Source organism: Entelurus aequoreus, linkage group LG03 (genome assembly GCF_033978785.1).
Source record: "Entelurus aequoreus isolate RoL-2023_Sb linkage group LG03, RoL_Eaeq_v1.1, whole genome shotgun sequence".
Lineage (NCBI taxonomy): Eukaryota > Metazoa > Chordata > Actinopteri > Syngnathiformes > Syngnathidae > Entelurus > Entelurus aequoreus.
Window position 1 is genome coordinate 84,250,847 of NC_084733.1, and position 24,772 is coordinate 84,275,618.

General features: G+C 37.4%; 2 protein-coding genes across 7 annotated transcripts in view; both read right to left on the reverse strand.

Moving 5' to 3' along the window:
• The window catches only part of LOC133646998 (suppressor of tumorigenicity 7 protein homolog), a 59,545-nt gene extending 47,664 nt beyond the window's left edge, over positions 1-11,881 (reverse strand). For 2 of the 6 annotated variants that reach the window (XM_062043012.1, XM_062043013.1), the window contains exon 1: positions 6,895-6,984. In XM_062043012.1, coding sequence (XP_061898996.1) covers positions 6,895-6,967 — 73 coding nt within the window. In that variant the 5' untranslated portion in view covers positions 6,968-6,984. Of the gene's footprint in view, positions 1-1,012; positions 1,177-2,434; positions 2,471-2,871; positions 2,891-6,894; positions 6,985-11,561 lie in introns of those variants that run through there. The other 4 variants (XM_062043015.1, XM_062043016.1, XM_062043014.1 and 1 more) reach the window with 4 other exon arrangements.
• Positions 11,882-14,028: 2,147 nt separating this feature from the next.
• The window catches only part of LOC133647001 (F-actin-capping protein subunit alpha-2-like), a 46,247-nt gene continuing 35,503 nt past the window's right edge, over positions 14,029-24,772 (reverse strand). Inside the window, exons 6-10 of the mRNA XM_062043022.1 lie at positions 24,704-24,772; positions 21,652-21,730; positions 19,147-19,218; positions 14,845-14,907; positions 14,029-14,754 (exon numbers count right to left, since the gene is read on the reverse strand). The exon at positions 24,704-24,772 is cut by the window's right edge and continues 11 nt beyond it. Of these exons, the coding sequence (XP_061899006.1) occupies positions 14,614-14,754; positions 14,845-14,907; positions 19,147-19,218; positions 21,652-21,730; positions 24,704-24,772 (424 nt within the window). The 3' untranslated portion in view covers positions 14,029-14,613. The remainder of the gene's footprint in view (positions 14,755-14,844; positions 14,908-19,146; positions 19,219-21,651; positions 21,731-24,703) is intronic.

A 24,772-nucleotide genomic window follows, 5' to 3' on the forward strand; every position in this document is an offset into this window, starting at 1 on the left:
CCTCCATCTACATACCTCCATCTACTGTACATCAACAATATACCTCCATCTACTGTACATCAACAATATACCTCCATCTACTGTACATCAACAATATACCTCCATCTACATACCTCCATCTACTGTACATCAACAATTTACCTCCATCTACTGTACATCAACAATATACCTTATCTACTGTACATACTGTACACACACTGTACATCAACGATATATCCACCCTATTTTACAGACTATAAAGCGCATATACGGCATATACTTTGCACCAACGACATTTTAGACGAAAAAAATATTGTTTCATATATATTAGTCGCATCTACGGAGCCCCTAAAGGGACATGGGGGGAAAAAATGTTTTATAATTAATTTTTTTATTTTTTAGACATGTATCTCATGCGCACGAGAAACTTTTTATAAAGTTATAAAAAAAATTTTTTAAATTATACTTTTTTTTTTTTTTGTGACATGTATCTTGTGCGCACGAGATAGTTTCTCTTGCGCACGAGATACATGTCTAAAAAAAAATACAAAAATAAAAATTATATATTTTTTTATAACTTTATAAAAAGTTTCTCGTGCGCACAAGATACATGTATAAAAAAAAATAATAATAATAATAATAAAACATTTTTTTTTAAATTCCCCCATGTTCCTTTAGGGGCTCTGTACGCACCGGACTATAAGCTGATCAAACAAAACAGAAGTCATCGTCATGGACCCACTAGCTGCGCAAGCTAGCTCTCCAATCGGCGAATCAGACTCAATAACTCCACGGTGACATTTTGGTGAATTTACTGGGGAATTTGTGAAAGTGAAACAATACAAAAATAATGCCATTGTAAGTTAATAATACTAACACAGACACTCGTGTTAGCATATTAGCTAATGTTGACGACGCTAGCTCGATTACATTACGATAGCACGTACAAATATGCATGAAAACACTCCTACAGACATCACACATGGGACGCTTAAGTAAGTACGAATTGTTTTAGTTATATTGTAAAACTTACAACCGTTGCTTGGAGTGATGAGTGAAGAACCCATACGAGTGGAAAACGCCGTGGACGGCTAGAAGACTGAACTTCCGGTTCAAAGGCTTTAAACACAGTAGCAAACTTGTCCAAAAGATGGCGCCATAGCACAAACAGTAACACGCCATTTAACTGCCTTTGCATGTGTTTTCATTAAAACTACTTGCTTTAAACCGTTAGCAAAGAAAAATCCATTCATTTGCCGCAGGGTTCAAAGCGTAGGAAAAAAGTAGCGACTTACAGTCCGGAATATAGGGTAATGTGTATCATCTGTCGTAGCAAAGGCTACCCCAATGTTATACGTGTAAGGCCCACCAAAAAGCATCATTTTCTGATATAATTTTGCGGACCATATCGCGCTGTAGATCAGACTTGGGCAAATTAAGGCCCGGGGGTCGCATGCGGCCCATTAAGTATTTCAATCTGGCCCCCCGGACATTCCCAAATAATTGTTTTAGATCTTTAAGATGGAAAGTGTAGCTGCCATTATGATGTGCAGTGATGTTTTCAAATGACCGTAAGTCTTGAACTATACAAAGTATTTCAATGCTTGGAATCTGCACTTTTACATGATAGTTACTATGGTAACTAATTAGTTACAGCAGCTCAGACGAGGCACCAAGCAGTGGGGGTGGGGAGCGTTTCCACAGAGTGTCAGCCTGAAATGTGGGTGTCAGGGACAGACGTGGAAGGAGATTTTCACAACAAAGTTCTAAAGCTTAGTGATATATCAGATTGTATATTGTATTTGTACCCTTTGCGTTCATATTTCGCTGTTTGTCGCATTTTTTGTCGCGTTTTGCTTGATTGTAAAATATGTCGATCGCGAGGGGGTGTGACGTTCATATGTTGTCAATATTCAGTGTTTTATTGTTCGTAGAAAAATATAAAATTCCATTCCGTTTTTTTAAGGCGGTCTGTCAAAACGTTTTTAGCATTCAATCAGACATTATTGTGAGGTTTTGTATTAGTGTTCCTAAAAATAGATATACCGGCCCTCAGACACATTTCTTTCTCTAAATTCGGCCCCCCCAGTCAAAATAATTGCCCAGGCCTGCTGTAGATGCACCCAAACAGAAGATGAAACACACACACACACACACACACACACACACACACACACACACACACACACACGGGACAGTAAAACACAAGGCAGACGCTAAGCTCAGCAAGACATGCTAGCTCGTAGCGCGCTAAAAATGGTACGTCCCAGTGAAATGTGCCAGCAGCGACCATGGAGGCTCCAACAGGAAGAGGAGAGGAAGAGCAGGAGGAGGAAGAGGAAGAGGAGGATGCACAATTATAGCCAGCACAAACGTTCCCCCGTTCCCTCCACCGGTGGACATCGTGCACAATACGCAAACACACGGGAGGCGCGAGGATGGCGGCGGTACTTACATGACGACTCTGTGCCGAACATGGCTGGTTCGGGAGCTGTGATGGAGAGAAAGGAGGATGAGGAGGAGGAGGAGAGAAAAGGGGGAGGGTGCGAGAGAGAGAGAGAGAGAGAGAGAGAGAGAGAGTGGAGGTGGTGAGCAGGCAGCTACACAGCAGGGGTCATCACACAAACACAAAGCAGCCGGACGCCCGTCTCTGCCTCCAGACGCACAAACGTCCCGACCACGACTACGCTCGCCACTTTGGACCGCCGCTCACAGCGCTCGTGCTCCAACGGCCCCCCCCCCCCCACCCCTGCCGCCGCCACAACAACAACAGAGGTCCGGCGGAGCGTCACGTCACCAAATGTCCGCGTCGCACGGCGAGGAACCAGCGAGGCCTAGCGCGGTCACATGCAGGCGGGGTTAGCGGCTCGCATCGCTCCTCTTTTTTCTCACGTTCATCCTCTGCTTTTGTGTTGCCATGTCCCTGCTGGAGTCAGAGCTGCCCGGGGGGGTGTGTGATGAGAGATGGGTAGGAGGGGGGGGGGGGGGGGGAGTACAAGCCCAGACGCTACTGCTGAAGACGAGCGCAGACAATAGCCACGCCATCACACGCCACGTCACAACCTGGGGGCGGGGCTAACGCGTGATGGATGGACGATGGATTGATGGATGATGGATGGATGAACGATGGACGGGATGGAGAGAAGGAGGAGGGAGCAGCCAGATGGGACGGAAGAAAAGACGTGAATGGCGGTAAAAAAGGAAGGAGATGGATGAAAGAGAAGAAATGATCTAAAAATAGAACAGAATCCAAGGTGACGCTGAAGGAGAGGAGCAAACATGGTCAATGGCGTACAACACTGACCCGGGACATGCCTTCAAGGGTCATGCCGTGATCTTTTTCCTACGCTGAAAGCCTCCGTGTCATGCTGCTAAATGTTGCATACATCATGTTCAGGAATGTGAGCACACGTTCAGGAAAAGAAGAGGCACATGTTTTATCTTGCAAACCTTCAAAGAAAATGAAGACTACATTTCCTGCAATTGGGTGCATTTCTACACCGTATTTGACCTTTAGATTGATTCTCATCTACCAACCTCTTTCTGACACTTACATGTCCTTTGTAAGGTTCATGGCTGGACAATTAATCACACTTTGATTTCAATTATGGCTTCTCACGATCATGAGTACACACATTTCATGTGTTGTGTTGTTGTGAACAACATCATGGATATAACATCAATGTACAAAAAATTATAATCCACACAACACATCTCATCTGCTGTGTTGTTGTGAACGACGTCATAGATGTAACATCAATGTACAAACAATCATACACACACAACACATCTCATCTGTTGTGTTGTTGTGAACGACATCATAGATGTAACATCAATGTACAAACAATCATACACACACAACACATCTCATCTGTTGTGTTGTTGTGAACGACGTCATGGATGTAACATCAATGTACAAACAATCATACACACACACAACACATCTCATCTGTTGTGTTGTTGTGAACGACATCATGGATGTAACATCAATGTACAAACAATCATACACACACACAACACATCTCATCTGTTGTGTTGTTGTGAACGACATCATGGATGTAACATCAATGTACAAACAATCATACACACACACAACACATCTCATCTGTTGTGTTGTTGTGAACGACATCATGGATGTAACATTATTGTACAAACAATCATACACATACACAACACATCTCATCTGTTGTGTTGTTGTGAACGACATCATGGATGTAACATCAATGTACAAACAATCATACACACACACACAAGACATCTCATCTGTTGTGTTGTTGTGAACGACATCATGGATGTAACATCAATGTACAATCATAATCCCCACAACACATCTCATCTGTTGTGTTGTTGTGAACGACATCATGGATGTAACATCAATGTACAAACAATCATACACACACACACAAGACATCTCATCTGTTGTGTTCTTGTGAACGACATCATGTACGGTATGTAACATCAATGTACAAACAATCATACACACCCACAACACAGCTCAACTGTTGTGATGTTGTGAACGACATCATGTATGTAACATCAATGTACAAACAATAATAATCCACACAACACATCTCATCTGTTGTTGTGAACGACATCATGTATGTAACATCAATGTACAAACAATCATAATCCACACAACACATCTCATCTGTTGTGTTGTTGTGAACGACATCATGTATGTAACATCAATGTACAAACAATCATAATCCACACAACACATCTCATCTGTTGTGTTGTTGTGAACGACATCATGTATGTAACATCAATGTACAAACAATCATAATCCACACAACACATCTCATCTGTTGTGTTGTTGTGAACGACATCATGGATGTAACATCAATGTACAAACAATCATACACACACAACACATCTCATCTGTTGTGTTGTTGTGAAGGACAAATCTGGACGTAGTCGCAACTTTAGACTTTAGACATCATGGCAATTTTGCAAATCATGCGATGGCGTCATAGTGAGTACGCCCCAGCCACGCCCCTAACCACACCCCCACCACAATCTTGGGAAACACTGCAAATACACAATTATTATGCTTTGACTTCAAATATTGGTCACATCCACACCCGGGCCCCTGCCACCGAGGAACTTTTTAACTACCTCAGCAACCTCAGCCCCAGAAATAGGAGAGTCCACTACAGATTCCCCAGGCACTGCTTCCTCAAAGGAAGACCTGTAAGTGGGATTGAGGCAGTCTTCAAGTATTCCCTCCACATTGGAGAAAACTGGGGCCTCCATGTTGGGGTTTACTAAAAACCCACACATACCCAGGCCTTAGCTTTTTAAGGTCAAGGCAAGTATTGCCTTAAAGGAAGGTTCATATTTTAGGGCACAAAGGGAAGTTATTAGGCAAACATTATTGTATTTATATTAGACATATTATTATAAGAACAGAGTGGCTAAGACTAGATGTGACCAATCTAAGCCTAAGACTAGAACTGACCAATCTAAGCCTAAGACTATATCTGAACAATCTATGTCTAAGACTAGATCTGACCAATCTAAGCCTATGACTAGTGGTGACCAATCTAAGTCTAAGACTAGATATGACCAATCTAAGTCTAAGACTAGATATGACCAATCTAACCCTAAGATTAGATCTGACCAAACTAAGCCTAAAACTAGATCTGACCAATCTAAGTCTAAGACTAGATCTGACCCATCTACGTCTATGACTAGATGTGACCAATCTAAGCCTATGACTAGATCTGACCCATCAAAGTCTATGACTAGATGTGACCAACCTAAGTCTAAGACTAGATGTGACAAATCTAAGTCTAAGACTAGATGTGACCAATCTAAGTCTAAGACTAGATTTGACCATTTTAAGACTCAAATAGATGTGACCAATCTAAGTTTAAGACTAGATGTGACCAATCTAAGTTTAAGACTAGATCTGACCAATCTAAGTCTAATACTCAAACTGACCAATCTAAGTCTCTGACCAGATGTGACCAATCTAAGTCTAAGACTAGACCTAACCAATCTAAGTTTAAGACTCGATCTGCCCAATCTAAGTCTAAGGCTCGATCTGTCCAATCTAAGTCTATGACGAGATGTGACCAATCTAAGTCTAAGACGAGATGTGACCAATCTAAGTCTAAGACTAGATCTGACCAATCTTAGTATAAGAGTAGATGTGACCAATCTAAATCTAAGACTAGATGTGACCAATCTAAGTCTAAGAATAGATGTGACCAATCTAAGTCTAAGACTAGATCTGACCAATCTAAGCCTCAAATAGATCTGATCAATCTAAGTCTAAGACTAGATGTGACCAATCTAAGTCTAAGACTCGATCTGCCCAATCTAAGCCTCAAATAGATCTGATCAATCTAAGTCTCTGACTAGATGTGACCAATCTAAGTCTCTGACTAGATGTGACCAATCTAAGTCTAAGACTCGATCTGCCCAATCTAAGCCTCAAATAGATCTGATCAATCTAAGTCTAAGACTAGATGTGACCAATCTAAGTCTCTGACTAGATGTGACCAATCTAAGTCTAAGACTCGATCTGCCCAATCTAAGTCTATGACTAGATCTGACCAATCTAAGTCTAAGACTCGATGTGACCAATCTAAGTCTAAATGTGCCATTTTGTGGGCGGGTCTTATTTACACCATCTCACCACACATTTGGTGAGGCAGAATAGTCAGCACCTTCTAATGGATGAGAGGCCTGAATAAAGTCATTGGTGGAAGAGACAACAGGAAGTAAACATCACACTAGAATATCACCTCAGTGACACAAGATGTTGTTATTATGACGTCCAAACTATTCCAATCTTCAAGCAGGCTGGAAAACATCAACTTCTTGTGGCCTAAAACTAGGAACACTTTGCATCGGGCCCAGAGGGACTTTTAAAAATAACTCCTGGACGTTGACAAAAATAGTGCTGACCTTTCCAGTCTGGTGGCTGAGTCCTGAGTCTTGAGTCCTGTTCCAGACTGGACAAAAGCTGACTTTTAAACATGAGACATCCACTCCTTGTTTGGCAGACATATTTGCATTTATCGCCATTTTATTTTACGCTTACATCAGCAGATTCAAAACTTTTACTGCACATGAATTCACCTCCGAATATCACTTATCGGCCTCCTAATAATCGGCATCGGTCCAGAAAAAAACATTATCTGTCTATCTGTAGTAAAAATGAAGTGAATTTCACCATTAGAGTCTTCACTGCCATGTATCTCACCTGCATCCTTGTTCCTCTTCACTGACAACTCACAAGGAAACACACAATTGGTCAATGATGACAAGGTATTATATTTGCATAGCATTTAGACTGAGCAGGTGCACAGGTGAGCAGGTGCACAGGTGAGTTTGCATAGACAGGAGGACTAAGGACTGTGCTTGTTGGCTATGACAGCAGCAGGACTCATGAAGCCAACTGGACCACTAAACTGACCGAGTGACTTTATTCTCAACGCAACAATCTAGTGAAATATGTGAACACTATTTCTCATACATACACACATATATATATATATATATATATATATATATATATATATATATATATATATATATATATATATATATATATATATATATATATATATATATATATATATATATATATATATATATATATATATATATATATATATATATATGTATACATACACATATATACTGTATATATATATACATATATATATAAATATGCACACACACACACACACACAAACATACATATATACACATAAATACTAGTATGTGTGTATTATTTATGTACACATGTATGTGTGTGTTAATGTACACATCTATCACACAATTATTATTATATATTGTCCTAATGTACACATTTAGCACATAATTATAATTTTATATTGTCATAATGTGCACATTTAGCACATAATTATAATTTTATATTGTCATAATGTACACATTTAGCACATGATTATTATATATTGTCATAATGTACACATCATCACATAATTATTATTATATATTGTCCTAATGTACACATTTAGCACATAATTATAATTTTATATTGTCCATAATGTACACATTTAGCACGTAATTATTATACATTGTCATATTGTACACATTTAGCACATAATTGTTATATATTGTCATAATGTACACATCCAGCACATAATTATTATTATATATTGTCATATTGTACACATAGTTATTATATACAGTCATAATGATAAATGGGTTATACTTGTATAGCGCTTTTCTACCTACAAGGTACTCAAAGCGCTTTGACACATTCACCCATTCACACACACATTCACACACTGATGGAGGGAGCTGCCATGCAAGGCGCTAACCAGCACCCATCAGGAGCAAGGGTGAAGTGTCTTGCCCAAGGACACAACGGACGTGACTAGGATGGTAGAAGGTGGGGATTGAACCCCAGTAACCAGCAACCCTCCGATTGCTGGCACGGCCACTCTACCAACTTCGCCACGCCGTCCATAATGTACACATTTAGCACATAACTATTGTTTTTGTTATAATGTTCACATACAGCACATAATTATTATTATATATTGTCATATTGTACACATTTAGCACATCATTATTATTATGTATTGTCATAATGTACACATCCAGCACATAATTATTATATATTGTCATATTGTACACATTTAACACATAGTTATTATATACAGTCATAATGTACACATTTAGCACATAATTATTGTTTTTATAATGTACACATACAGCACATAATTATGATTATATATTGTCATAATGTACACATCCAGCACATAATAATTATATAATGTCATAATGTACACATACAGCACACAATTATTATTATATATTGTCATAATGAACACATTTAGCACATAATAATTATATAATGTCATAATGTACACATCTAGCACACTTATTATTAAATATTGTCATAATGTTCACATCCAGCACATAATTATATTATATAATGTCATAATGTAAACATCCTGCACATACTTATTATTAAATATTGTTATAATGTACACATTTAACACATGATTATAATTAAATATTGTCATAATGTAGACATTTAGGACATAATTATTATTAAATATTGTTATAATGTACACATTTAACACATAATTATAATTAAATATTGTTATAATGTAGACATTTAGGACATAATTATTATATATTGTCATAATGTAGACATTTAACACATAATTATTATATATTGTCATAATATCGTTCAGCTCAGTTACAGCTCTTTTTATTACCAAATATGTGTTATATGTGTTTTATGTTGCACGATTGCACCAAGAAAAATTCCTAGTTTGTGAACCCGTTCTCAAACAATGGCAATAAAACTATTCTGATTCTGATTCTGATAATGTACACATTTAGCACATAATAATAATAATTATATATTGTCATAATGTACACATCCAGCACATAAATATTATATATTGTCATAATGTACACATTTAGCACAGAACTAAATTAATTATTGTCATAATGTAGACATTTAGCACATAATTATTATTACATATTGTCATAATGTAAACATCCAGCACATTATTATATAGTGTCATAATGTACACATTTAGCACAGAACTAAATTAATTATTGTCATAATGTACACATTTAGCACATAATTATTATTATTATATATTGCCATATTGTACACATTTAACACATAATTACAATTAAATATTGTCATAATGTAGACATTTAGCACATAATAATTATTATTTATTGTCATAATGTAGACATTTAACACATAATTATAATTAAATATTGTCATAATGTAGACATTTAACACATAATTATTATATATTGTCATAATGTACACATTTAGCACATAATTATAATTATATATTGTCATAATGTACACATTTAGCACATAATTATTATTATTATATATTGTAATATTGTACACATTTAACACATAATTACAATTAAATATTGTCATAATGTAGACATTTAGCACATAATAATTATTATATATTGTCATAATGTAGACATTTAACACATAATTATTATATATTGTCATAATGTAGACATTTAACACAATTATAATTCAAAATTGTCATAATGTAGACATTCAACACATAATTATTATATATTGTCATAATGTACACATTTAGCACAGAACTAAATTAATTATTGTCATAATGTACACATTTAGCACATAATTATTATTACATATTGTCATAATGTAAACATCCAGCACATTATTATATAGTGTCATAATGTACACATTTAGCACAGAACTAAATTAATTATTGTCATAATGTAAACATTTAGCACATAATTATTATTATTATATCTTGCCATATTGTACACATTTAACACATAATTACAATTAAATATTGTCATAATGTAGACATTTAGCACATAATAATTATTATATATTGTCATAATGTAGACATTTAACACATAATTATAATTAAATATTGTCATAATGTAGACATTTAACACATAATTATTATATATTGTCATAATGTACACATTTAGCACATAATTATAATTATATATTGTCATAGTGTACACATTTAGCACATAATTATTATTATTATATATTGTCATATTGTACACATTTAACACATAATTACAATTAAATATTGTCATAATGTAGACATTTAGCACATAATAATTATTATATATTGTCATAATGTAGACATTTAACACATAATTATGATTACATATTGTCATAATGTAGACATTTAACACATAATTATTATATATTGTCATAATGTAGACATTTAGCACATAATAACTATTATACATTGTCATAATGTAGACATTTAACACATAATTATAATTCAATATTGTCATAATGTAGACATTCAACACATAATTATTATAAATTGTCATAATGTACACATTTAGCACATAATTATAATTATATATTGTCATAATGTACACATTTTGCACATAATTATTATTATTATATATTGTCATATTGTACACATTGAACACATAATTACAATTAAATATTGTCATAATGTAGACATTTAGCACATAATAATTATTATATATTGTCATAATGTAGACATTTAACACATAATTATGATTACATATTGTCATAATGTAGACATTTAACACATAATTATTATATATTGTCATAATGTAGACATTTAGCACATAATAATTATTATATATTGTCATAATGTAGACATTTAACACATAATTATGATTAAATATTGTCATAATGTAGACATTTAGCACATAATTATTATGATATATTGTCATAATGTACACATTTAGCACATAATTATTATGCTATATTGTCATAATGTACACATAATTATTATATATTGTCATAATGTACACATTTAGCATATAAACGAGTAAAGCAGCATAAAAGACAATTATATATTAATACTACCTGTCACAGGTAACCATTTGAAATACATTTAATTTAAAAACATTTAACTTTTAGCAAGGTGTTATAGTCAGGCGAAGATAACCTTGTGTTGTTGAAATAATATTTGTGGTTTAATATGTTTTATATGTTTAGCTTTGCTGCACTCATATTTGACTCCCTGTTAGCCTGTTAGCTCGCCAGCTAACCTGGAGAAAGTGACTTTAAAAAAAGTGTAAGTTTTGATGGTGGAGTGTTTTCCAAGCAACGCGTCGGTGCTCACCTTAGTTCGCGCTGGTCACATTTAACATTTCCTCCGGCAGCTGCTCCGTACATGTGCCCGGTGACCAGCGGCGGCGCGCGGCGTGCTCTCTGCGGACGTGTCGGCTCACTGGCTGCCGCTGCCTGCACAGCTAGCTTAGCATAGTTTAGCACAGCTAGCAACGTTAGCTTAGCATAGCTAGCACTGTTAGCTTAGCATAGCGAGCATCGTTAGCTTTAGCATAGCTAGCATCGTTAGCTTAGCATAGCTAGCACTGTTAGCTTAGCATAGCTAGCACCGTTAGCTTAGCACAGCTAGCTTTTAACACCGTTAGCTTAGCGGCCCGCCTCACGATGTCGCTGTTGATTCCTCCCGAGAGCATCCAACATTTATGAACACAAATATGTCATCATAGAGGGATACACTTACATAAGTCGGTTTTTTAAAAAGTGTCGACGTATAAAGTATATAAAACACGTCATTGAAGGACTTGTCGCACAGGAGAGTAGCAATAAGCTAACTGGATGGTCTCAGGACCCCTAACGTTACTTTATGGTCCAATAAACAAAATATTTTTTTTTTTATCTAAAGTTTTTGCGAAATGTTTATTTTTTTGCATTTTTTTTAAACAATCTCCATACTGCACAATATTTGTATACGATTAAATTGTTACATTTGATTTTAGACAGGCTATATATATATATATATATATGTCATAATAACGATAAACCAAAATAGACAGGCACATTATATATATATATATATATATATATATATATATATATATATATATATATATATATATATATATATATATATATATATCCATATATATATATATATCCATATATATATATATATTTATATATATATATATATCCATCCATCCATCCATCTTCTTCCGCTTATCCGAGGTCGGGTCGCGGGGGCAGCAGCCTAAGCAGGGAAAGCCCAGACTTCTCTCTCCCCAGCCACTTTGTCCAGCTCTTCCCGGGGGGATCCAGAGGCGTTCCCAGGCCATATATATATATATATATATATATATATATATATATATATATATATATATATATATATATATATATATATATATATATATATATATATATATATATATATATATATATCTCCATATATCTCTCTCTCTCTCTCTCTCTCTCTCTCTATATATATATATATATATATATATATATATATATATATATATATATATATATATATATATATATATATGTCATAATAAACGATAAACCTTTTTTTTTTATATCGAAAGTTACTGCCATTTGCATTTTTTTAACCAATCCCCATACTGCACAACATTTTCATACGATTACATTATTACATTTGATTTTAGACAGGCAAATATATATTTATGTCATTATAAACAATAAACCAAATTATTTTTTTCATCGAAAAATACTGCCAAATATATATATATTTTTTTTCAACCAATCCCCATAGTGCACAATATTTTTATACCAAATTATTTTTTTTATCGAGTTACTGCCAAATATTTATTTTTTGCATTTTTTTAACCAATCCCCATACTGCACAATATTTTTTATACGATTAAATTATTACATTTGATTTTAAACAGGCACATATATATATATATATATATATATATATATATATATATATATATATATATATATATATATATATTATGGGTGCCCGTTTTCACCACTAATAAAAATACCTCAATGGTAAGTCTTTATTATCATTGTGAGATAGTCAAAATTATGAAATAAAAAGTCATTATGAGATGAAAAGTCGAAATTATGAAATAAACTATGAGTCATAATTATGATATAAAAAGTCATAACTATGAAGTAAGAAAGTCTGAATAGTAAGATGGTCATGATTATGAAATAAGTCATAAGTTTAAAAAAAAAAAAAAACGAAATTATTTGAGTCTTAATTATGAAATAAAAAGTCATTAATTATAGGCATAGTTATGAGAGAAGTCATGAGATAAAGAGTCAAAAATATGAGATCAACTTTTAAAACCATGAGTCATAATTATGGGATACAGATTTTAAATAAAATAGTCATAATGGGATAAAAGTCAAAATGATGATAGTCACAGGATATAAAGTTTGTATCTCATATTTATGACTTGATATCTCATAAAAATGACTTACCATTGGGTTTATTTAATTTTTTTATGTGGTGGAAACAGGCGTCCACAAATAAGGAATATTCTCCAAAATAAGTAATAATAATGACAGGTCAACTGTAGCAAGTTATTAAAAAAAAAAAAAAAAAACACCAGCAAGTACGAGACTGTTTGAATATAAAATTTGAAATTTAATGCAACATAAGTGTGAGTGAATTACAATTGATGTGATGGAAATAAGGAGCAAAGCGCCAGAGGATGTATGATATATGTGTGTATATATATATATATATGTGTGTGTGTATATACATTACAGTGTTATATAATACAGTCAGCTTGAGTTTGGGAGGAAGAAGCACTGGAGGAGGATGTGATACGTCTTGACTTTATTGTGACATCATATGCACAGTGTGTCCATGCTTCATGGATGGCGCTAGCTAGGTGTTAGCGAGTCGACGAGGCCGCCCAGTCAGGAAGTGCAGCAAAGCTTGAGATCCCACAAACACAACAAACGCCGGGTAGGGGGGGGGGGGGGGGGGGGGGAGTAGCAAAGAGAACAGGAACAAAATGCTTTCGCAGAAGAGAAGCACAAATAAATGATGAAAAAATGTTTTTCTCCCGTGAAAGAAACTTTTCTTGTCGGGCTGCGACTCGATGATATTGCACGTGAGGAGTGTGTTTGCATACGAGCGCCCGCCCTCTTTTCCTATGTGGCCTTTCCACCTGCTGATGGCGGCAGCTTGGACAGACAAAGTCAAGAAGATCAACATCCAATGAGTTAATTTGACATCTTGCCAGGAGAGCGAAAGCCTTCTTTTCCCCAAAGTGTCTCATTTTGGAACAAAGACGATACAACAATCCAGTCATGCAACATACTGTGTGTGTGTGTGCGTGTGTGTGCGTGTGTGTGTGTGTGTGTGTGTGTGTGTGTGTGTGTTGGGCCAGGTGCTCGTTTCAAGCGTTCTGCATCTCCTTGACCAGCTTGTAGACCAGGATCTTGTTCCAGTCGATCTTGTTGCGCGTGACGGGGAGCTGGCGGCGTAAGGCTTTGAAGGTGCTCTCCGACATGGTCTGGTAGTTCTCGTTGATGGCCGTCTGGAGGCGGAAACGGCCAAAAAAAAAAAAAAGACGTTTCAAAGCGGCGCCGCCTCGGACGCTAAAAGTGCTTTCATTGCCGCCACTTACTTGGTAGGCGGTCTCTGCCGCGTTCATGATCTGGACAAAGCGGTTCGCTGCTGTAGTCTCGTTCTGCAGGGAGGACAAAAAGATCTTTAGTGCAGCTTCTTATGTTTATCGTTCACAATCCTGATGTAAGACAACACCACATTGGTTTTACTGCCCTGTTACAGACACTGTTTGGAGATAAATAAGGTATGTAAATAAACATTTCTGTGTAAATAACTCATTTCACAACAAGTGACTTATAGTCCGGGTGCGGCTAATACACTACCGTTCAAAAGTTTGGGGTCACATTGAAATGTCCTTATTTTTGAAGGAAAAGCACTGTACTTTTCAATGAAGATAACTTTAAACTAGTCTTAACTTTAAAGAAATACACTCTATGCATTGCTAATGTGGTAAATGACTATTCTAGCTGCAAATGTCTGGTTTTTGGTGCAATGTCTACATAGGTGTATGGAGGCCCATTTCCAGCAACTATCACTCCAGTGTTCTAATGGTACAATGTGTTTGCTCACTGGCTCCGAAGGCTAATTGATGATTAGAAAACCCTTGTGCAATCATGTTCACACATCTGAAAACAGTTTAGCTCGTTACAGAAGCTACAAAACTGACCTTCCTTTGAGCAGATTGAGTTTCTGGAGCATCACATTTGTGGGGTCAATTAAACGCTCAAAATGGCCAGAAAAAGAGAACTTTCATCTGAAACTCGACAGTCTATTCTTGTTCTTAGAAATGAAGGCTCAAACACAAAATTGTTTGGGTGACCCCAAACTTTTGAACGGTAGTGTATATGGAAAATGTTTATTCCTTCTAAACTTTAGTGGGTGTGGCTTATATGCCGGTGCGCTCTATAGTCTGGAAAATAAGATAATATAAATTATTTTTAAATTCAAGTGTAGTTTGTGCAGAATTGTCTGCAGCGTCTTGCTCGTTTTTCCAAAACACCCGATCAGGTTTGATGCGTTGAAGCTTGATGTTTTTTCCCCCCTCCTCGCGGAATGTTGGCTGAACATTGGGTGCAAACAGCACACAAAATGTCTTTCTTTGCAACAGCGTTGGATGCTATGTGTTTTTTTTGTTTTTTTTTTAACCACCTGTGAGGTAAGGGAGGAGAAGCGCTTGATTAGTGCACCTTAACCCCCTTACAGCACAATCTCAGCTCACTGGAGATGTTTCTTGAATGACATCGGCTATCTGAGTGATTTGTTTTTAAATGTTTTTATTTCCACATCAGTGTTTCCCACACATTCATTTATTTGTGGCGGCCCGTCACGAAAGAATTAAGGCCGCCACAAATAGATTTTTTTATTTATTTAAAACTTTTTTTTTTTTTTTTTTTTGGTGTCCTGTCCAGCTTCTCAGGCAAATCATATAGTTGATGTAGATGCCCATATCGGCTGTTCAGATTTACTTTACAAAAGAGAAGTGTAGGATCAAGATTTTTGGAGCTCTTTGTTCAGTGGATCAGATGTTTGATGAAGCTTTGTGTCTATCTACCACCACTACTGTTTTCTGTTTATTTGTTACTGACTGTGGCAGGACACCTCTGCCTCTGTTTCACTTTATGTTGCTGGTAAATAATATGGTTGTAGTAGTAGGCTAAAGTTAAATTATTTAGTATGCACTAATTAAAGGGGCAGAGCTTTAAGAGACATTTTAGCTTCTATATTTTTATAAGATGTATTTTTTGTAAGAACCACAATTAATAAATTTATTTCAGTGAATAACTTGTTGTTCAAATCTGTATATAAATATGTACATAAAGTGTTGTAATTATATTGTAAAATGGATGGATGGATGGACGTTTAAAACAAAACTGTTATTATTAATTAGTAAGTATACATTTTTTGAGCCTTTTTAGAGAAAATCATATCATTGTACTAAATTATGCAAATTACTCGATGATGTCATGGTGACCACGCCCATAGCCGCGCCCCCACCGCCACAGGTGTCTTGCCAGTTTATGGGAAACACTGCTCATGTACCGTGCACCCCGAGTAGTCCTGTCGAGCATTTAGTGCAAGCCAAAGTTTTGAAGAGTAAGAAGGAAGAGGAGTGCTAGCGCATGGAGGTGAGTTCTAAAACATCGGTTTTTGGCCACTGGCCGTTTTCTGCTCCAGGGAAAAAATTGTATGTAAATTATCAAAAAAACATTCCGTTCTCTGAGTTCCCAATGAACAGACAAGAGGCTGTCTTTGTTGCACCAAGCAAGGGCTTGGAAAATTCCATTGTGTACGATGGCAGGAGACGGGTGGGGGTTATCTATTGTGATCCAAGACTTGCCCAAGCTGAATCCAGGACCAGCCCAAGCCGGAGGCATCTTTTTCTTTTGTGTTAATGTGACCGAAAACAATGACTGTTTACATCATGGGTGTCAAACTCTGACCCGCGGGCCAAATTTGGCGCTGCCGCTGTAACACCGCATTCACCGCTAATACTCAAGTGGCAAGTGCCAACCCTCCCGATATTAAGTGCCCCTCTTGAAAGTCTCCCGGGGCAACCATTCTCCCGAATTTCTCCCAATTTCCACCCGGACAACAATATTGGGGGCGTGCCTTAAAGGCACTGCCTTTAGTGTCCTCTAAAACCTGTCGTCACGTCTGCTTTTCCTCCATACAAACAGCGTGCCGGCCCCTGTCACATGATATATGCGGCTTCTACACACACATAAGTGAATGCAAGGCATACTTGATCAACAGCCATACAGGTCACACTGAGGGTGGACGCATAAACAACATTAACACTGTTACAAATACGCGGCACACTGTGAAACCACACCAAACAAGAATGACAAACACATTTTGGGAGAACATCCGCACCGTAACACAACATAAACACAACAGAACAAATACCCAGAACCCCTTGCAGCACTAACTGACAACAAGCGGCCCTAACGGTGTTCGTCAACACCGTTCAATTGAACACCGTTCAATTATTGTAACGTCTATCGAGATGCTTCGAGGCCAGGTATTATATCGATCACTTTATTGAGCAAAACGGTTTATATTCGGCCATAACCACACCAAAAACATGAGTAAAACACTTCTATCTCGAAAAACTAGTCATTTTCTGCCGTACAAACCAGGCCAAAACCAACTTGTCATCTGTCACCAACACGCGTAGCACTAAACCACTGGTGCGTTTATGGCCACACAAAAAGTCGGACAACTCAAACACTATGACTCCTCAGTCATACGTGTGCTTATTTTACTGTCATTTATTATTAATGTTAATTTATTTATATTAATCATGGAATGCTGTTACTAGAGAAAGTTACAGGAATGCACACTTCATCCTATGCTTACATTTCATTGTGCAACATGAGGATGTTTAAGGGGAACTAAATGTGATCTCTGAAAGGGGTACAAATGATTTCCAAAGCAGTGCTTTTGGTATAAAGTTACGTTAGGTTAAATGAAAATATTATTATTATTATTATTATTATTATTTATCTTACGGTATATATCAAAAATAATATTGAGCAAAATTTAATTGAAATATTGTCGATGTGGCCCTCCAGCAGTGCTCGGGTTGCTCATGCGGCCCCCGGTAAAAATTAATTGCCCACCCCTGCTGTAAGAGGTTACAGGTCGACACGTTTCTCCCCAATTGAGCAAAATTGAATTCTGCCTCTGTTTGATTCTTTGCTTCTTGTCTTGTTTAATAGATGTCATCAGTGTTTGAACCTGACAACGTCTGTGACGCTTGTTGCTTTCCCACGATGTACCTCCCACGTAACAATGGGCGACATATCGGACCTACGAGCACAGACGAAGGAGGCGTGGGTCAGACGCGTCAACGAGAACGCCAAAACACCAGAGGATGTCCCCGTGGGAAGAACAAATGTCCAAAGTCGACAAGAGGCTGCCCGTCGCCATGGACGAGGTCGGGCAGAGCTGTGAGCACGAAGACGTTGGCGATCCCTGAGTTGAATTGCAAATTGGACAACATCTCAGACAAGCTTCCCACTCTGCAAGGCGAATTAGGATTAATCTGAGAGCCAGAGTGGACAGTTAGAGCAGACAAACCATTGAAGTGTGTTTGCTCGCCCGACCAAAGACAGTCCTGACCTACAATTCCACTCCCTCAGGAACGGCCTTGGCAGGGCCATGAGGTAAACAAACCAGTGAGACTAGCGCAGCGCTAAAGAGCCCCCTCTCCTTCTTCAAAGACAGCTGGGATGTTGACTCTGATTCCAGGCTTTCGTACAATACACGCACCCACACCCGTCACCGCTTCAACCTCCAAAGCAGCAGTGCAATGACGATAAAGTGGTGTCTCCTGAAGATACTTGGTGGTACTCACAGAAAAGGACATGGAATCCTGCACCTCCTTGTGGCTGACCAGCTGCACGTTGCCGTCCTCGTAGTAATGAACCTGCACGCACAAAACCAGACTGGCGTCACTCCACGGATGCCTAAAAGTGCATTTCCTGTTGCCCTGTGGCACATTCACCAAATACAATTCCCCACTATTAGCCGCTACTTTTTTCCTACGCTTTGAATCACGCGGCTTATAAAACAGTGCAGCTAATATATGGATTTTGCTTTGCCGACGACCATAATGCCAACAACAGGCATGTGATTAGAACTTCATGAAAAAGACTGAAAACAAGCCGGGGGTCAGGCAACCCTCTGATTGGCCAGTCCGTAATGTTTTGCCCTAATCTTTAACCAATCGTGACTCATCGTAGTAAACCAGCCAACCAATCATGGATGTTCTTACACGTAAACCAACCAATCATCGTTTCCCGTACAGTTTGTCCCCTGCCTGAGGAGTTGCTTCGTTACATAGCTTCGATTTTGAAGTTAATCATTTTTAATGGAAAAAACATAGTTTTTACCACTAGATTATCAAAAACCGTACTCGTTACGGGAAAACTGTAGTTGTTGGCAGGTATGACAAAGAGACGGATCAAGATTTTAACACACTTTTAAATATTTTTTAAATATTTTTTACAGGGATAAAGACGGATTTCTGACTACAGACGGAAAAATGACATGCCTACAACAAGCAAATACACTGAACAGGGTGTTATTTATTGTGCTACGGTGCCATCTTCTGGCAGGGTTTGCTCACTGCAGGTGCGGTGTCCTTCTGTTTAGACTGAGCTTCGAACCGCGAGTCGAAGTCCCGTTCCATCTTCTAGCCGTCCATAGCGTTTCTACTCGTATGGATTCGTCATTCATCACTCCAAGCAACATTTGTAAGTTTTACAATATAACTAAAACAATTCTTACTTACTAAAGCGTCCCAAGTGTGACGTCTGTAGGAGTGTTTTCACGCAAATTTGTACGTGTTATCGTAATGCAATGAAGCTAGCGTCGTTAGCAGTGGCTAATATGCTAACATGTTTACGAGCGTCCGTGTTAGTGTTAACTTACAATTGCATTCTTTTTGTATTGTGTCAGTTTCACAAATTCCTCGGTAAATTCACCAAAATGTCACAGTGGAGTTAACGGGTCTGTTTAGCTGATTGGAGAGGTAGCTTGCGCAGCTAGTTGGTCAATGACGATGACTGTTTGAACAATGGGAGACCGGGCTTTCTGCTCCGCCGCTCCCAGTCTGTGGAACGCTCTCCTTGACCACCTGAGGGCACCACAGACTGTGGATGCTTTTAAAAAAAGGCTTAAAAACCCTTCTTTTTAAAAAAGGCTTTTTTTTTTAGATATATGCATACTAGGGCTGCAACTAACGATTAATTTGATAATCGATTAATCTGTCGATTATTACTTCGATTAATTGATTAATAATCGGATAAAAGAGACAAACTACATTTCTATCCTTTCCAGTATTTTATTGGAAAAAAACAGCATACTGGCAACATACTTATTTTGATTGTTTCTCAGCTGTTTGTACAAAAAAAAAAAATTTTAAATACATTTTTTTTTTTTTTTAATTATAAAATTGCCTCTGCGCATGCACATAGCATAGATCCAACGAATCGATGACTAAATTAATCGCCAACTATTTTTATAATCGATTTTAATCGATTTAATCGATTTTAATCGATTTAATCGATTAGTTGTTGCAGCCCTAATGCATACTAGTTTTAGCTATTTGGCTGTTCTAGTTTTTATTTGTATTTATTTTTTATTATCTTTTTTTTCCTTTTTTTTAAATACACTGTAGCACTTTGAGGTGGTTTACTCAATGTAAAGTGCTTTTTACAAATAAAATCTATCATTATTATTGTTGTTATTGTTTGATCAGCCGTTTTACAGACACCGTTTGGAAACAATTAAGGTATGTAAATAAACATTTCCGTGTTAACTCATTTCACAACAAATATATATATCTGCTGCTAATATACGTAAATAGAATAGAATAGAATAGAATAGAAAGTACTTTATTGATCCCTGTGGGAAATTCAGCACCACAGTTCACTCACAAGACAATAATAATAATAAATAATATAATATATATAATATATTTTACACACAATATATAAATAATATGAAAATATTATAAAATATGAAAATGTTTGTTCTCAAATTTTGTGGCTGCGGTTTATTTACTGGTGCCCTCTATAGTCGGTAAACTACGGTAGTTGTGATGATTATTTTTTATTTGATTTTGGATTATAATTGTCCAGCCCTAGTTAGAAGTGGTATGTCATCCATAGCTGATAAATGACAAACTCATTTCAGAATATTGATATTGTACTTATTGTCCGATGATGATGACGACAATAACACACTTTGTCAGCAACCACAAAAAAGCTTAGAGGCTGCTCTGTGTGTACTTGGTTCAGTTCTTTGTCAGGACACGTGGGATCTGCACTAGGCTGAAGAACTCAAGGAGAATCACCTGAATCTTCATGATTCCTGTAACTTGAGTGGTGGATGGAGAGATTGTTAACTTCCATTCTGACCTCCAGCGTCCATTCCTGGGAACACAGAGCAGCAAAACTGTCAACAGTCGGACAATCACCTTCTGACAGCAAAACCCAAAGCACACTTGAGACCAGGGGTGTCCAAACTGTGGCCCGCCAGTTTAATCAGGACTTGGCCTACGGGGTGCCTCCAACTTAATTTGAAATATCTGACAGTATAATTGCTGCCACTTTCCCACCATCTTGTGGACATTGTGAGTCATTCAGGTTTATGACCATGGATTTCACTTTGGAGTTTGAATAGCACAGCATTTTTATATATGACCCAATCCAAACAACCTTTTCCACTCACAAAAAGTCAACACACATGGTCACACATAACCTGTTCACTAACTTTGTGGATAATATAAAAAATGTCAAAGCACAACACATAATTCAAAATTACACCCATTTAAATCCCCCTGCAATGCATGATGGGAAAACACTCTCCACACTTATCCATGTTTGGCACATATTAGATGCTTGATATTTCTGATTCATTACAAAACTTTAAAGGGGGTCGTCATGGAAGTAAACAAGGTAGGAGTCCAACTTTAGACATACTTTTAATTTCCAAATTATATTAAATATATATATAAATGTATATATACATTAGGTCAGGAAAAAACACAGAGGCTATTTCATCCATAGAAACCTGTTTCGCAGGAAAAAACACAGAGGCTATTTCATCCCTACAAGCCTGTTTCGCAGGTTTCCCTGCTCTTCAGGAGAGTTTATATAAACTTGATATAAACCCCCCTGAAGATCAGGTGGTTATTGTGGTTTATCTGTTATACAGTGCTCTAACTCGAGGTAGAGACGTTACGTCAAGAAAAAACACAGAAGCTATTTCATCCCTACAAGCCTGTTTCACAGGTTTCCCTGCTCTTCAGAAGAGTTTATATAAACCCCCCTGAAGATCAGAGGGTTATTGTGGTTTATCTGTTATACAATGCTCAACATCGGGGTAGAGACGTTACGTCAAGAAAAAAACACAGAGGCTATTTCATCCCTACAAGCCTGTTTCGGAGGTTTCCATGCTCTTCAGGGGAGTTTATATAAACTTTATATAAACCCCCCTGAAGATCAGGGGGTTATTGTGGTCTATCTGTTATACAGTGCTCAACATCGGGGTATAGACGTTACGTCAAGAAAAAACACAGAGGTTATTCCATCCCTACAAGCCTGTTTCGGAGGTTTCCCTGCTAATCAGGGGAGTTTATATAAACTTTATATAAACCCCCCTGAAGATCAGGGGGTTCTTGTGGTCTGTTATACAGTGCTCAACATCGGGGTAGAGACGTTACGTCAAGAAAAAAAACACAGAGGCTATTTCATCCCTACAAGCCTGTTTCGGAGGTTTCCCTGCTAATCAAGGGAGTTTATATAAACTTTACATAAACCCCCTTGAAGATCAGGGAGTTATTGTGGTCTATCTGTTATACAGTGCTCAACATCGGGGTAGAGACGTTACGTCAAGAAAAAAACAGAGGCTATTTCATCCCTACAAGCCTGTTTCGGAGGTTTCCCTGCTAATCAGGGGAGTTTATATAAACTTTATATAAACCCCCCTGAAGATCAGGGGGTTATTGTGGTTTATCTGTTATACAGTACTCAACATCGGGGTAGAGACGTTACGTCAAGAAAAAAACAGAGGCTATTTCATCCCTACGAGCCTGTTTCGGAGGTTTCCCTGCTAATCAGGGGAGTTTATATAAACCCCCCTGAAGATCAGGGGGTTATTGTGGTTTATCTGTTATACAATGCTCAACATCGGGGCAGAGACGTTACGTCAAGAAAAAACAAAGACGTTATTCCATCCCTACAAGCCTGTTTCGGAGGTTTCCCTGCTAATCAAGGGAGTTTATATAAACTTTACATAAACCCCCTTGAAGATCAGGGAGTTATTGTGGTCTATCTGTTATACAGTGCTCAACATCTGGGTAGAGACGTTACGTCAAGAAAAAACACAGAGGTTATTCCATCCCTACAAGCCTGTTTCGGAGGTTTCCCTGCTAATCAGGGGAGTTTATATAAACTTTATATAAATCCCCCTGAAGATCAGAGGGTTATTGTGGTTTATCTGTTATACAATGCTCAACATCGCGGTAGAGATGTTACGTCAATAAAAAAACAGAGGCTATTTCATCCCTACAAGCCTGTTTCGGAGGTTTCCCTGCTAATCAGGGGAGTTTATATAAACCCCCCTGAAGATCAGGGGAGTTTATATAAACCCCCCTGAAGATCAGGGGGTTATTGTGGTTTATCTGTTATACAATGTTCAACATCGGGGTATAGACGTTACTTCAAGAAAAAAACACAGAAGCTATTTCATCCCTACAAGCCTGTTTCTGAGGTTTCCCTGCTAATCAGGGGAGTTTATATAAACTTTATATAAACCCCCCTGAAGATCAGGGGGTTATTGTGGTTTATCTGTTATACAATGCTCAACATCGGGGTAGAGACGTTACGTCAAGAAAAAACACAGAGGTTATTCAATCCCTACAAGCCTGTTTTGGAGGTTTCCCTGCTAATCAGGGAAGTTTATATAAACTTTATATAAACCCCCCTGAAGATCAGGGGGTTCTTGTGGTCTGTTATACAGTGCTCAACATTGGGGTAGAGACGTTACGTCAAGAAAAAACGCAGAGGCTATTTCATCCCTACAAGCCTGTTTCAGAGGTTTCCCTGCTAATCAGGGGAGTTTATATACATTTTATATAAACCCCTCTGAAGAGGAGGGTTGTATAAACTTTATATAAACTCCCCTGAAGAGCAGGGAAACCTGTGAAACAGGCTTGTAGGGATGAAATAGCCTCTGTTTTTTCCGGACATACACCCATGGACTATGGCATAGGCACACACATTTGCCGCTCAACCCCATGCGGTATGATATATGATGGCGTACAGATCAGCGCCCGCAGCTTCGAACTGGATGACCCCCCAACCCCATTGGTTTAGACCCTCATGAAGAACTGATCAACGTACCAGAAGTTCTTGGGCTGAAACTGATGGCACTCGACGCACACGATGATGGTTTGATGGCCGTCGATGATT